This window comes from Pleurodeles waltl, chromosome 6 (assembly GCF_031143425.1).
Source record: "Pleurodeles waltl isolate 20211129_DDA chromosome 6, aPleWal1.hap1.20221129, whole genome shotgun sequence".
In the NCBI taxonomy this organism is placed as follows: domain Eukaryota; kingdom Metazoa; phylum Chordata; class Amphibia; order Caudata; family Salamandridae; genus Pleurodeles; species Pleurodeles waltl.
Genome location: NC_090445.1, coordinates 695,608,503 through 695,624,998, shown reverse-complemented (window position 1 = coordinate 695,624,998; position 16,496 = coordinate 695,608,503). Strand labels below are relative to the sequence as shown.

Below are 16,496 nucleotides of genomic sequence, written 5' to 3'. Positions count from 1 at the left end.
GATCTCACTTTTGGCACCTGTGACTGTTCCCAAAGTTTTTAATGTCTGCATATCCCAAGTCCATACTGTACAGGTGATGCCCTCAAACAGCCTATAAACAAATCATTGCTAATGTGTACAAACAACTAAACTTTACCTTGCCCCAGATTCTCTGCAGTGCCTGTGCTTTCACTCCATTTCACCCATGTCACCATTGCTGACATTCAAACATTGACAATATGAACTGTGAACTGTGTTCAGCATCTGGTATTTAATCCATTCATTCCATTGACTCTTTCAGTCTCACAGCAGTGCGGCGGAAACTTGACAAAGCCAACGGGAACCTTCACCAGCCCAAACTATCCTGCATTCCATCCAGCATTCACCTTTTGTGTGTGGCACATTACAGTGAAACCCAGGGCAACAATCCATGTAGTGTTCAGCGAAATTTTGTAAGTGATGCTGTTGCTATGTTTTTCTTCCTATGGGCTTCAAAATTACCCTACAAAGTTTATTTGCACTGAATTTCTATAAACGTACTTTGAATTTAAATGTGAAACCCTCTACGCGAAAAATCAAATGCTCGTCTGGCCACACATTGCTTTATTAGTATGATTTAGGGATTTCTCGTTCATGATGATAAGGGTGTGATTGAATGTCTATAACTTGTCTTAGGCTGGAATGGGACACAGAGTGAAAGATATGACCTTGTCCTTATCATCATCATCAGCACAATATTTGCAAGCTCTCATACTCAATGACCATAATTTTATTAGACATGACATCAAGGAATGGTTTATTACATAAATTAGTGAGAACCCGATAAAACTTTCATTAGAACCTGCAAGATACCACTAGACCATGGGGATATCAGTTAAATATTGGTTTATGAGGTACAACTTATCAACTCCTCTGGGTTGAGACCTCCACACAAAAGGCTGATAGACCTTTGTTGTAGATGAGAGTAACCAGGGGCTGCACATCAATTAAACAATCATCACAGTTCAATTTATTTTCAGTCTACAATGAGCGTTGGTGTGAGTTCAAAAGCTTTATTTATACATTTTTATTAGCTCAATTTTTATAGCATAGAAAGTCATCAATATCAAATCAATGATTAGTAAATAATAATATCAATCAACAATAGAATAAATGCATTAAACCTGTTCCATAAAGGAAAGGGCCACTAATTTAAGTCTAAGAATAAGTCTGGGCAGAACAAGAAACAGGTGCCAGTCTTAACCCATTAAGAGCTGCAAATAGAAAGGTTAAAGCATGAAGCTTCAGAATCAATCTCACATATCAATGACAACAGTAGTCCCCATGAAGAGATGTTTAAGAAACTCAATAAAGTCTCAGAGCAGCAAGATTTGGAAATCTCCTGCACAGAGTTTGGGAAAGAATGATCTTGAAAGTCCTATCCTACTCTAGGAACACACACAGATATGAAACAGAGCATCTAAACCTTTGTATAATGTAGCAGCTTCTTTCTTGCATCAGCCAAACAGCAATCAAGGTCTTCATGGGAACAGAAACATCTCATCATGTTTTCACAATGCAAACAATAGTTCGTACACAACAGTGTTCAACTGACATTTGCATCAGAATTTAAAATACATGGGTGAGAGTACTCGCCATTGACTTCTGTTAGAGAAAACGTCCGTTCATGGTTAGGCTTTTGCATCATTCCATTAAATCACAAGCTACCTATTGATTCTAAGCAAAGGCCATTGTTCATTTTGAAACATTCAGTGGAATTAAGCGAATACATTTTAATACATTATTATAATCCTTTGAAGATATGCCTATGGGAAGGTTAAAACAAACGTTTCTTACTTTGTCATCATAGTCTCAGCATGTTAGCTTTATTGAAAGTTTAACATTTCACAATTCTAATATAGACCGCGTTTGCAAACTGCAGCATTAGCTTTTCAAGCCTACTACATGTAAAAGTGACTGACTACTGCTTTTCATTTAAATTAAATGCATTGCATTTTCGTTTAAGGCCTTCATGGTAATTCTGTATGTTATTGCATTAATTTTCATCATTTTAAAAAGCTCATTCAATACATTGCATTTAGGGAATTTGATAACCGTGTTTTTTTAGAAACTATCTATAAAAGCCAACCATACTCCAAAGGTTAAAGAAAGAGCTCTCATCAGAAGAAATCTGGTTTGTGTGAGGCTCTCAGATTATATTATCCCGTATCCTGGAAAAAGAGGAGTACAGATCGGGCAATACAAACCATACATGCCTAAGGACATGCAAACCAGCTCATAGAGTGTGCCATCCTTTGTAAGATGTGAGCTCTCTTTAGGTTATTGGTAACAATCCCCATTTCATTGGTGTCCAGTTATGGGATCCCCTTTATCAGCATTAAGAGTCTTTGAAGATAGAGCTACCCATTACATCATTATCTATTGATGAGAATCTCAAAACGTCACTGGTGTCAATTCATTTTGGTTTAGGGTTGTTGAAACTTGTTATGGGAAAAGCATATAGTACTGTATCCCTTAAGACATTTGTTCCTAGTCATGGGGTTTTCTTATGTATTGGTGTCCAGTGTTTGGGTATCTCACATGGTTATTTTGGTTGAATAAAGTAATCACACTTAGCCACTTCAGTTCAGTGTTTCAGTGTCCACATTCCATTTTATGTTCTTTGATGGCATTGGTCCCTAAATAACCAGAAATAAAAGTACTTCCTAGAACATTGGTTTCCAATGATCAGAGTACCTCCTAGGTCATTGGAGTCCAGTGACATCTGCTACTTATAGTTTATAGTAGTTCATTGATAGAAACTCCCACTAGGCATTTGGCGTCCAGTGATGAGGGCGCTCTGGATGCACTTGGTATCCAGTGACCGAATTGTCAATTTGATTGTTACGTTTTCACTGACATTGCTCTCCAATGATATAACTGTATTCTCGATCACTGGTTTGTATTTAAGGAAACATACCCTATGTAACTTAAGGCCTGTAATGGGAGAAAATATGAGGTGCAAATTTGCAGTGATGAGAGTTTCCCCTGTGTCTTAAGCATAGGAGAAACACTCTAACTCGCTGATGTTCATTGAAAATGTGACAGTGACATGGTCAACGATGTCCAGTGGATCAACCTAAACTTAAATCATTGGAGGCTAGCCTAAATATACACTTAAATTAATAAATTCAATTATTAAATGAATAAAGCGTTCAGCAACTCACAATGTAAACTCAAGAGACTTTTCTAAACAAAGAAGGCAACACTGTTGTTCCTGCAGTGATGATTTCTATATTTGGGTAGGGTAACATGTTGTTTACAGGTAGAACTGAGAAACCCGACATCGACCGTCTAGGAGACAAGTCCCACTATATTCCGAGAACAATAATTCCACGCTAAATAACATCATGTGACTTTCCAGTTCTTGATTAATTCAAGAACCACAGAACCCAGATCCGTCCTCTCCAGAGACTGATTAGCCCATAAGCCGTTCACGCAATAAAGAAATCAATACAAATTCAAAATGAAAATGAAAACTTAGCTGTACATCTTAACTCTGTTGTTTTTATGACATGAAAATTTTCAGCATTATCTGAACCAATAATTTCACGGCCCCAACTGGAGGAGCATGTGACCCTCCGCTAGTAAGATTTAAGGCCATTACAGCAATTCCTTTAGTCAACCAGAGGTAATGAAGGAAAGCCGCGAAATTAGTTCAGGATAGCAACTTGGTCCCGTCACTCGCAGACCAGTGATCGGAAATAAAACATAAGCTCTTCAAGGCCACTCCAAATAAGGAATAGTGAAAAATGGGGTGTAGGCATCCTGCTACACTTCTTTGTCGCTATCCAGTACCCAGGGCCGTCCGTCGAAGGCTAGATAGTGCAACTAGGGATTATCAGACTCAAAGTAGTGGTATAACACAATAAGGAATGCGTGGCATTTAACTCGGCTGTTTACGGCCAGGCCTATCATCTTGGTCCTGCACTGGACTAGTCTTTGCACTAACAATATGTGTGGATGCCCTCAGGCCTCCTTCAGATTGGAAGCCAGCTATGTTCGATTTTCAGAAACACCTCTTAAGAAGCACCAAATGATAACTCATAAAAAATAAAAGGAAAATCCAATTGCAGCCTTGTGCAATTGTGGAGAAAATGTCTGTCCTTAAACCTCGCGCTCTCATGCATTTGGCAGGAGGGCGGTGGGGCAAAGAATGTTTTACCTGGAGACTCGGAAAAAAATGGCAATGGTTTTGCCCACATAGGCATGCACAGCAAAAGACTTCGTTGAACAAAATAACTCCCGCACTAAACACGATATTGCAAACTTACAAGAGAAAATGTCCAAGCCATGGCTTTATAGGCACCTGGTCGGTACAGTAGTTTCTGACAGAATCCCGGAGCGGTAGGCCGAGGTGCTCATGGAATCAACAGAGAGGTGCATCTTAAGTCGATGGATAAGCAAAGTACTTGTGTGATATTGGTCTTTTGTTCATGTGAAGAAAAGAGTTACTGGCAGCCTAGCCCCTTGCTGTCAAGGGAAATGTATCCCCTACACTAGGACATGCTGAACAGACCGCGACTGCCTGAGAAGTCTGCCACTAAAGTAGGCATGTTTGCCATACTATCCGTCTCTTCAACTTAGAACTCCCCCGAAATCTGCTTCCTACTTATGGTGTGACAACCCTCCTTCACCAAAGGGTTAAACTTACAGGAAGTGTTATGTGTATATGATTATGAGGATGTCTGTACCTTCTATGAATAGAACAAAATACACAAAGGATGGACTGGTTTAATCTGCATCTCCAGTATTTACCCTTGCAAGCCATTGCTTGTTACCTCAATTGTACCACCAAATTTAGGGACTAATCATATGGAAATTATTCTTGCTCGTGCCTCAGATGTGACAATTCAGCCCGCACTGCTACATCCTTAGAATACCTTAGTGGTCTTCATTAGGTGAGGTGTATCTTGTGCCTCATGGCACAGGAATCTTTTTGCTCACACCCGTCACAAGTCTTGGGGTGATGTAGAGTTTCAACCAATTCCCAGGGAATACTATGTGCATATGTATAAAATTATCTTCCTATATGTTTTTCTCTTCCATATGCTCAGTCTGGAGCTTGACCCCACCTGTCGCTTTGATTTTCTGGCTTTGTATGATGGACCCAGCACCAGCTCCCCTCTGATTGGAGAAGTTTGTGGCCGCACAACACGCGAGTATGAATCCTCCTCTAACACACTAACCGTGTTACTGAGTACAGACTATGCCAACTCCTACAGAGGCTTTTCTGCTAAATACACTACAGAGAAAAACAGTAAGTATGAAGCATTTCATTCAGGAACAGTGAGTTTTTACACCGATATCTATATGTATCCCTTATCCTTTATTCATCGCCTCCATTTCCAATAATTCTTACTCAAACACAGAAGTAAAAACCAATGAGTTTGAAAATAGCTTTAAATGATTACAGCCAGATACACAAAAGAGACTTATTGGAAATCAAATGCAAGACTGTAGGTGGCCACTTTGCAATTCGCCCATAGTAGTTAATCAGACTTGCGTTTAAAGATACAATATTAGTCTTGAAACAGTGAAAGAATGCATCAATGTCTCCTTATTGTGGCCATCCCAGAAAACGAAAGTCAACACATTTTACCTGCGTTAACCAATACCCTATACATCACCACCTGCTTGGGCGACCGGATTCGAATAACCATGTGTATGCCCATCTTGGATTTAAAAACTTTGAACTCGATGGACCACTTTGGCACCTGACTTTTTTAGGCAGGCATTCCACTGGTTGATATTAGGCTGTCCTCGTTTAGTTCTATTATCTCTGAAATATGACAAAAACATATATATCACAAGCGCTCTAGACTATCTATATTGCCACAGAGTGACAATGTTATTCACTTGTGTTTAAGACACTCATCGCCAAATCAAAGTTCTGTAATTTAGGATAGAGAGACTTCTACTGATTTCAGTTCCTAAGATGCACCTCGGAGATGCCCTCTGACCACCTGTTTTTTGTCTGAGCTTTATCAGTAGCCTCTGGTTGACTGGAAATCTTCAAACCTTCGTTTGAATACCCAGCAACACCACCACTATCAGTTGTCACAAGTGATATATTTTTCCCTAGTAATTTCGTCCTGCGTTTATTCGACAACATTGATCTAAGGCGGTCCTGCCCATGTCATCGCGAGGTGCTGGTTGTGAACTGAAGCATTTGCTTCAGGTACATTTCTTTCATATATTCACATGAGGCTCAGGTGCGTGTGTAAGGTGAAAGTTCAGTTTTTCTATGCAAATGTCCTTTACTCTCTTGGTGCTACGGCGGCAGTCATTGCCAGAGATTCTAACTCTATCCTACGATTAGCGTAAGTATGTCACTGCCTTCCGTCTCTGGGCATGAACGTCAGTTCACCAAAATGCCAGACGTAGCGGGAGTGACATTGCACGCCCTCTGTCCTTACATTTCACTCTCAAACAAGTGCTTACACGCACACTCACATCTATACACTCTCTCATGTAAACACACACACACACACCTGCAAGCACGCACACAACAGTTAGAAGCATTTTTTTTTTTTAAGTATGAGCTGCCACTGTGTTCCAGGCACTGACTTTACCAGTGGTCGCAAAGGCAGTCTTAGAGGTTGCAAGGGGAAAGCCAGGGGTCGCATCTCGACCCCTAAATGAAGTCATGCCTCTGTGTCTCATCTGTCTGAGATCCTAGAGCCCCATTCACAAAGGAAGTCGTAAGTCGGTGGTCACAGATTTTCACTTACATGCCAGTGTAGATTTACAATTTACTGGAATTCACAAACATGTCCAGAAATACCTTGACAAGTTTGTCACTCTCAGGTTTCCATGCATATTTCTGGTAAGGCCATATGACATTCCCAGCGGGAATCTATTTCTGCTGTGAACAGTTCTCCATAGTGGAGAATTGAGCACAGGGGGGATAGGATCCCTTGTGCAAACTCACATTTTGTTTCTCCAAGGGGGAAAAAAAATTTTCACATTAATAATGCTCTTCCTCAGGCCCCCAGGATATCTTGGAATGATCAGTTCCCCTTAACACTCTGCAAGTAGAGAAACGGCTGCCCTTGACTGGAGAAAATCTCTGACCATTTCAAAGTGGAAAGGGGAAGGAGAGGAGTGTGCGAACGGCAGCAAACAGCCATGTTTGTGGGGGTGTATAAGCTTCCAACGCTAACCAGACCTTGGAACAATCAATTCCCATCCCCTGAGTTGGATTTAAAGATGGTGAAAACTCCAACTTGTGGCAGAGATCTCCGCACATGTACTGGGCTTACGCTTTGCTGGAACCTCATAATGAGGTCCTGGCAGACCTGCGTAAGGTAAACTTGATTGTAAACGTATATTTAGAATAAATATATCTTTGTGAACAGGCCCCGGTGTTTGGAACCAGTCTGCTGGTGGTGCACTCTGCCATAACTTAACTTACACTAGGTTTGTTCCCTTACATCATTCCTTCACCCTCACTCGACCAATGAAGGAGTGAAGCAAGCCTACTGCTAGATGACCTAAAAGCAACTGGCTATCAGTTCCTGTAAAGTTATATTTCACATAATATTCCTATTTCCTCTCTCTCAATCCAACCTTCTTCGGCAGCGGATAGCTAGAGGTAAACGCACTAATCAACCCCAGAAAACAGCTCTTATAATGTGCCATGTGGCGCCACTGTCGGTTGTCTTTTAAATGTCACCATGGCAAGAATCGCTCAACATGCATATCATCACCGACTGAACCCACAGAAAAAACAAAAGGGAAATAATATGCTCCTCTCTGCTCTCCATAGTAGACTCTTATCTGCTTTCTCTATCCGTTTTCGTTTGGCCTTTAACTCTTGTTCTCCTGCAATTCCACTCTTATTTTCCACCTCCTCTTAACCTATAGGACTTGCACCGCCTACCCATGTCTTATGACATTTCCCAGTAATAAGTAGTGCCGGGTGCGGTGAGTCTCAGTGTGCCTGTGTGTTTTGGAGAGAGGGCGGAGGAGGGTTACTTCAAGCAATATCTTTCGACTTACAGTCGCTGTTTTCTCTCCCTGGCTGTAGTCACTCTGACCTGCACACCCCGTGACATGACCGTTGTCATCAAACAGTCGTACCTGCAGTGGCTCGGCTACACTGAGAAGGACCTGAGTTTGATCGAACCAACCTGTCGGACCAACACATCAAACCCGGTGGAGTTCAACATCCCATTAAATAGCTGTGGTACCTTGAGACAGGTAAGAGCAGGACATACGACACCCAAATCAAAGAAAAAGCTCAGTGGGTACTTTTGATGGGCACCTGGTAATGCAGATCGAGCCGTCCCTGGTTACTCATGATGAAAATGCCCACCCAAAAAGTCATAGCGACCCTATCCATTTGTTCACATCCCTGATACAGCTGAAATACTGCTTCATGTCTTAGTGAATTCAAGCTTGGCCAATGCTTACTATCTAGGTTTGCCAGGAAACCAAATCTTCTGTCAAAAGTCTGAAAGTGCATTACCAGAAAGGCAACACCGCATCATGCAAGAGCAAAGAAAGAAAAATTAAGTATATCAGGAACTTTTGCTTTCTTTCCAAACTTAAGGTGCCTCCTGGTGAGAACGCACCAAATTTTATAATTAATCAATGTAAGTCTGTGATATGTTAAAACCTCTATTTAGGAACTCAAAAAACAGAACACATCACATGGAAAAAGGTATAATAAAAAAGTGAAGAAATAAGCTTGCGAATGAACATCCTCGGAAAACTACAGAGGAAGTAATTAATAAATGTGACCCTTGATCTAATCAGATGAATTGTGAAGCTTATGTTTTACACCTGATGTCCCAAATCTTTATTATGAATCCCAAAACTGGATCACACAAAGTTACTTGCGATGACAACCAATGACAAGGAAAGGATGATAATATGTAGAATAGTAATAGGCAAAATATTAGCTATAGGAGTCCTGTTTTGGAGTTAACGAAGAACTAAACTAAACCATTCTTCTGGTTATCTCACATCCCAAGAAGAATGAACCTTATGTATTCATTTTCCAGGCATTTTCCCAACAGAGCAGATGTGGTCTGATAAACTGATCAAATACCTATAAATTAATGTATATAACTCCCAAATATACCTGTCTTGGATTCCAGAGGTCACTTGTCAATTTAGAAAATACAACTTCAAAGGAAACATATGTACTGAGAGCAATGGCATTTTTAGATCTCAGATATTTTAAACACTATGAGAGCATAAGTAGGAATAATTTGATCACTTATTGTTGTGTAGCTCAATTTAATTTAGCTGTTGTCAAATTAAAAACAAGATATAAATGCTCAATGCCGAAATACGTTCTTTCAGTAAAGATTACTACGCAATCAGACGTTTTACCTGGGTAAAAGCAAGATGGGCAGAGACAGTTACAAATAAAGGAAGAATATGACAAAAAATACTGAGAGATGAGCCCGATGCTTGGGGCTTGGTTACCAGCAATACTGCAAAATATATAACACTAATTCTAGATACAAATGACACATCATAATTATTAATTTCGTGAGCTGGAATCAGGCTAGAACTGAAAGACACTTAAGGGGTCAGTTAGCTGTTGAGTGAATGTAGGTCATCTGCTTAAACTAATGGATGTCCTGTATCCACCACACTTGTAGTCCTTCTCCATCCCCTTCAGTTATACATGGGAGAACCACTTGTTTCCGACAATGAACCCCCAGCCAGCTTCACCATGGAACAGTGCATTTCTCACACATATCCCACCTTTGCTAAACATGAAGCACCACCCTGGTTAAGAAGGGGTTCTGACGTTGTTTTTTTATGCTTGGAGAAATTGCACCCCTACTTGCTGAGACTCTTCTTGGTGCCTTTGCTATTTCGTTTCTGTGAAACAAAAAGAAGCTGGTTTTGCCGTTATTACATGGCAGTCCACCCAGCATTACATTTGTGTCAAACGTGTGCCCATTGGGTGGATGGAGACACTTTTGCTGAAAGTGACCCACCACTGGTCATGGAACTGCAGATTCAGGGAGTGGAACACATTGCAGAGCTGAAGAGACAGTTTTTTTTTTTTTTCAACCTAGACCTCTGGAGGAGATATATATATATATATATATATATATATAGGTATATATATTTATATATATATATTTTTTTTAAAACAAGCAGTTGAAAACAATTGTAACGCTGCACTCCAGGAAAGTTCATATGCTTTTAATTCAATCGTGTACATCACCAACCATCACCACTGACGCGTTTCGACCTCCCGGTTTTCAATGTCTCTTATTTATAGTCTATTGGATATACCACCCAAGTGCATTATCGGATATGTAGTGAAACTTAAAAATAACCCAAGAAAAAAAGGATAAAACACTTAATGCTACTGAAAAAAGAAAAGAAAATAAGTCCAAATTTGTGCTCATAAAAGGTGCCAATGTTGGTATTCTTGGCAATTAGGCTATTATGGGGGAGTTCATTCATTAACTTATAGTTACTTATCATTGATGTCAAAGTTAATTTACTGACTATAGCTCTTATTAACATTCCCAATTGGCTTTTTTCATTATCAATTACACATATCTTAAAATATTCTGAATATCACTGAGTATAACCGTTGATATTTTTATCTAATCAATTATGTATCAACGTCTCACGTGATGATATATAGGCTTCTAATTGTCCTTTTATAAATGATAGTGAAGTTCCTCATCCCCATTAAGACCCCGCGGGATCTTGGTTTTAAGCCGTGATTCCAAACATCTTAATTTCATCTCTCGGTCTCCTCCATTCTTATTAGAGTCAATATTTGCGATTCCAAAGAATTTCATGTTTGTCCAATTTTTCCATCATTTATTTTCAAATGTCTCCCATTGGCCTAGCTCAAATCCTTGTTTTGTACAGCTCTTATATGGTCTAAAATACGTTTCTTCAGGGGGCAGATCGTACTCCCCACATAACGTAATCCACAAAAGCACTCGATTATGTAAACCACATAAGTGGTGTTGCAGGTGATCCTTTTGTTGATCGTCATCTTATTCCCTCGATAATCTAAATATTCTTTCGTATTTGTCCCTATGCGGCATGCTTTGCATTTGCCACAAAATACAAAGCTATTTGTTTGAGCTATTAACCAATTTGGTGATTTCTTCATCTGGAAATGACTTTTTACCAGTAAGTTTGTAAAGATGGTACATTTTATACGTTATCATCGGTCTATCTCCAACCATTTTCCCAACATCTGGATCCTTCTTTATGACATCCCAGTATTTGTTGAGACTATTCAGAATTAGATGATTCTCTTTGCTGTATGTCATTATCAATCTTATATTGGACTCATTCTTTGTTATGTTCATCATTGGTTTGCTTAATATCTCCTCTCTTGTCCGAGACCTTGCTTTTTGTTCTCCAGATCTTATATCTTTATATTTATACTTTCTCTTAATTAAACTTTGTCTGGTTTCGATAAACTTTTGTTTCATTTCCTGTTCCGTGGAACAATTCCATTTAATCCTGATAAATTCTCCACATGGTATACTTCTCTTAAGCGATGTTGGATGAAAGCTGTCTCCATGCAATATGCTATTTGTTGATGTTGCCTTTTGATACAGAGTAGTCTCAGTTTTATTGTTCTCTATGTATACCTGTACATCCAAAAATTTGTCACAATTAGTACTTATATTGTATGTAAATTGTAGGCCCATCTCATTTTTATTCAGCTTTTCAAAATATTGCACACATTCACTCTATTCCATTCCAAACAATAAATAGATCGTTTATATATCTCAACCAAATTATTGCTTTTTCTGCATATTCTTCGTTATCCTCTCCCCATGTTACATGTTTTTCCCACCAGCCCATAGTCAGGTTCGCGTAACTGGGTGAGAAGGAAACACCCATCGCTGTCCCCCAAATTTGAGCCTATATTTGGTGACTGAACAGAAAGATGTTGTTCCTCAGACATAGATCAATCATTTTCAATAACATTTGTGAATGCTTCAATTTGTTCATATCACGTTGTTGTAAAAAAAACGTACCGCTGTGAGTCCTACTTCATGACTAATAGATGTGTATAAGGATACCAGATCAATAGTAATTAACTTGTATGCTTCCTCCCATCCAATTCCAGCTAATACTCTCAAAAAGTCTCCTGTGTCTTTTATATAGGAACTAAGACTGAGAACCATTGGAGCTAAAAAGTGATCTCATATAGTGATCCCCAGCTGGAAATTATCGGACATCCTGGCGGTTTGATCAGACTTGTGTGAATTTTTGGATGAAAATATATTGTAGGTATGATAGGACTATCATTTCTCAAAAACGATCTTTCACCATCATTTAACAGGCCCTCCTTAAACCATGTATCCAAGTATTGGTTCAACTCCATAGTTAACTCATTGAGGGGATTATTATCAAGTTTCAAATAGTGATCATTTACATTCAGTTGTCGATATGCTTCCTCCATGTATTGTTGCTTTTCATAATTACTGTGTTGCCACCCTTATCAGCCGCTTTTATTTCCAAACTCTGATTTTCCATAAGTTCCTTGAGTGCCTGACGTCCTTGCAAAGCAGTATTTTCTCTTTTGATATACTTTATCCTTTCCAATCTATCTAGTTCTTCAACCACCAGATCATGAAATGTATCCATCCTGTTACCTGGTGATAATACCGGAAAAATTGGATTTGGGCTTAAAGTCAGTATGGCAATGTTCTCCTGTTTGAATTTCTAATTCCTCTAGGACTTGAGTTTCAGAAATTTCATGATCTTCAAGATTGTACATCAGATCATAAGGTGTGTTGATATCAGATTTTTGTTGGATAATCAGATTAGAGGTCAGTTCTTCATGGTCATCAAGCAGTCGTTCCTTGGGAGCATGTTTGGAATTTTATTTAGCCGATTTCAATTTGCGTACAAATTTTTATGTTGATTCTGGTTTCTACATAATCATAATGCATCTCTGGACAGAAAGTTAGTCCTTTTTAAAAAAAAAAAAAAAGAGTCCTTTCTTGTTGTGTCAACTTATGATTTGAAAGGTTGACAATCACATTTTCATTCTGTTCTACATCAATTGATTTATTTGATTCTTGTGTTTGCTTCTCAATGGGTAACCTCTTGTTCTTTCCTGGTCCCCTTCTTGTTTTCTGATGTTTCTCGTTCTGCTCAACATTTTCTTCCTCATCCTCGTATTTGGCCTCTGACTCTTGGTGTTCTCTGATCCATATAGATCAGCTTCATTTCGTGTAAAAAAAATAGTTTTTCTAATAGGTATGGATGTTCCTTCGCCTTCACTTAACAATAAGTGAATCAGATGCAGAGTTATTTCAGGGGAATGCATTACACTATCAACACCAATACGATTTTGTTGTTTAAGTGTATCAAATCTTTTAGCGAATGTTAGTATTCTCCCAGTTTCATAATCAATCTCATCCCTTCTAAACTTCCTCGGTATATGTTCTTCTACCATCTTCTCATATTTCTCCAAATTAACCTTCATTATTCATTTTAGTTTGTTGCTTTCATCCTCCTTGTTAAGCAATGTAATCTTCTCTTCTACTTCCTTTTTACTTTTTCGAAATTTCATCAATATCCTTTTTTGCATATTTAATGATAATGCGATCATATTCTTTGAACATTCCATACTGTTGGCACCCCATTCCTCAAACATTTCTGATTTAGTATCTGTATGATTGGGCAATGTAAAAAACCTTAGATCTCTGGGAACTCTCCCCACTTCTATAGATTTTTCCAGTGTCAGACTTTCCCATCTCTTTGTTATTTCCTTTTTCAATAAGCCTTCCAACTTAATATACAAAAATTTCAAGTTCTTTTCCATACATGTTTCTTCTGATTGATTAGTTGTTGCAATATTTGTCCTTTTCTCCTTCACAAACACAAATTCAGCTCTTTGCAATTGTTTGGCTGCCCTTATTTCCATGTTTGTGCATTTCTGGAAAAAAAAAAAAAAAAACTTTAAAATCCTCTAAATCAAAGCCAATGCTATGAGTAATTTCTTTCCAATACAGTCTCACATAATGCCGAGGTAGATGTATTAATGACAGTTTGTACACCATATAACTTTTCTTTTTACTTCCAAAGCATCTCTCCTGATCCACTATAAGGGATAACAATTCTTATTTCCCCTTACTGGATCACACCGACAGTCAGTCAGTCTGTTATGAGCACAGTCTCATGAAAAAAAGGCAGCACTTACTCTAAAGTACCGAGACTCATTCCCGTGGTCTCCTCCGATTCCGCGCGTTTAACTCCCACTGGCACCAGGCAAGTGTTGTCCCTCGCTTGCTTTCATTTTGACCATGCGTATCCGTTCTTGTCAATAACGCATGCAGCAATTATTATCACTTTGCGTGTTCCTTGTTGTTCCCAAGTGGCGTTTTTCAAATGTAACTTTGCTTCTGATGTTGACACACCGCCGCACCCAGCAGCGCGTGTTCCTTTACCAACCGCGTCTCTCCTCGTAGCATACGTGTCTCTCATTGTCAACTATGAAAGACACTTTCATTTTAAAAACGCGTATCCGTTTCCAAAACGCGTGTTCCTTGTCAACCACAGCCAGTTCTTATTTGATATGCACATGATATTATTTCCACCTGGTCAGCCAATGAGGGGTGGCAGCAGTCCCAACTTTGTCACAGAGTGGGATGGGGTCAGTGAGACTGCTGACGCCACCCCACTCTGTGATGAGGTGTCACTGATTGACACTCACCCTGGACGCTTCAGGGCTTAAACCTGAAGTGCCCAGGTCAGAGTCAATGGGTGATGCTTCCCTCGTCACCAAGGGGGAGGGCCTTGAGGCACCTTTGCTGAGCTGAGGAGGTCACGCCCACAGGAGATATGACCTCTTCCACCAGGCAAAGTTCAGCTCAGGCAGCCAGGAATCTGTGCAAATCACACGTCTTGCTCCTGGCTGCCTGATCTGAAAATGAAGAGTGTCTGTCAGGCTGACCTTTGCTGAGCCTGACAGGCAAAAGGTGGGGGGGCACCGCAGCTGTTTGTATCTATGTTACATAAACTTCATGTATATATTTAAAAAAAGACACTGATCTGTTTTTCCTATACTGTAAGCTATTTGTTTTCAATATGTACATCCATTTTTAAAGTGTGTGATCGCTTTCATGGGAGGGTCGCAGGTGGCTCATGAGATCGCAGAGTTATACATTTTGTTCTAATCTATTGTACAGGTTTTTTTTTTTCATGTCGTCAATTATTAATGAAAACTGATCTTTAATAATTGAGGCATTACAGTATGTATATTGTATTAATCACTGTTTATCTGGTGATCCACTCAGGAGATCAAACATTTGGAATTAAGGGCCAGATGTAGCAAGGGGTTTTATCCATTCTGTGTCTATGGGAAAATGTGTTCGTACATATGACCCTAAGTTCATATCAGTGAAGTTTTAAAGAAAGTAAAACATGAGAATTGTTGTTAAAGTAGAAAAACAATTGATGTATTTTTGCATTTCCGATATAAAAAAGTTCTCTGTTTTTACGGTCTCACAAGCCTCTCGCGGGAAACCCGGGAACTGCCCAGGAGAGAAAAGACATCCCAAGAAAGGAATGTAATTGGTTCACATGGATGTCTTTATTTAGCAAAGAAAGATTCCTTCCTTATTGCTTCCTTTACCTCCAGGCTTTTGCTGTGGTTAGACCTTTCTGGCTAGCTCTTTGACATTGCAATTTTTTTGTCACCAGAATGTCATCCTCAGATTCAGATAACAGCCTAGTGCTGTTCCAATGACTCAGCCACCTCAGCCAAATGAAATGAGGCCTGGTGGGAAAAACGTATTTCCTAAAAATGTCATATGTAAGTACTCAAACATATAACAAACCTGCTTATTTGAAAAAATCCCTTTTGTGCTGCTTATGTAAACAGATAATGTCTCTTGAGACAAGCAAGGCTGCACAGGACATGCTTGTTCAAGAGCATTAATGCTAACCTAGGCAGTATTTTATTGTAACATTTTGTTCTGTTTTTTTTCTCGACTTGGTTTTGAAGGAGATGTTTATTTTTCGATCCAGTTTTTTGTTTTTGTTGTACCCCTTTAAAACAAATTACAAAAAAGTAAAAAAAAAAAAAAAAGAGAAACAAATACAGTTAATCAAAAATGTTACTTAAAAAGCTATTTTCAGAGCTACCCTATACTTTCATTATGTATGTTGTTTGTACTATTTTTTTTCTTCACGATGACTCTTGTGAGACGCTCATCCATGATTTCATACATAGCATGGATGACTCTCCAAAGAGGCTTGCAATATTTAGGCACACAGTTCTCCACATCCACTGGGAGGGGGCAGTGTTTGCTCCTTTATGCTTGCAAGCGTCTCACGAGAGAGCCTACTTTCATAATGGAATTTGTATTTTAACTGAACATACCCTGTTGTAATATATTAGATATTTGTAGAATTGATATGTACCAAAGTTTCGCTACCCCTCTGTTTTTTATACGATGCCGTGAGACTCTTGTGATTCCAAATTACTTTGGAGGAAGAATTTA

At 39.1% G+C, this 16,496-nt stretch overlaps 1 protein-coding gene across 1 annotated transcript in view; it reads left to right on the top strand.

The window, feature by feature from the left end:
• The window catches only part of CUZD1 (CUB and zona pellucida like domains 1), a 148,820-nt gene that overhangs the window by 110,995 nt on the left and 21,329 nt on the right, over positions 1-16,496 (top strand). The window contains exons 4-6 of the mRNA XM_069239159.1: positions 281-431; positions 5,076-5,278; positions 8,051-8,223. Of these exons, the coding sequence (XP_069095260.1) occupies positions 281-431; positions 5,076-5,278; positions 8,051-8,223 (527 nt within the window). The remainder of the gene's footprint in view (positions 1-280; positions 432-5,075; positions 5,279-8,050; positions 8,224-16,496) is intronic.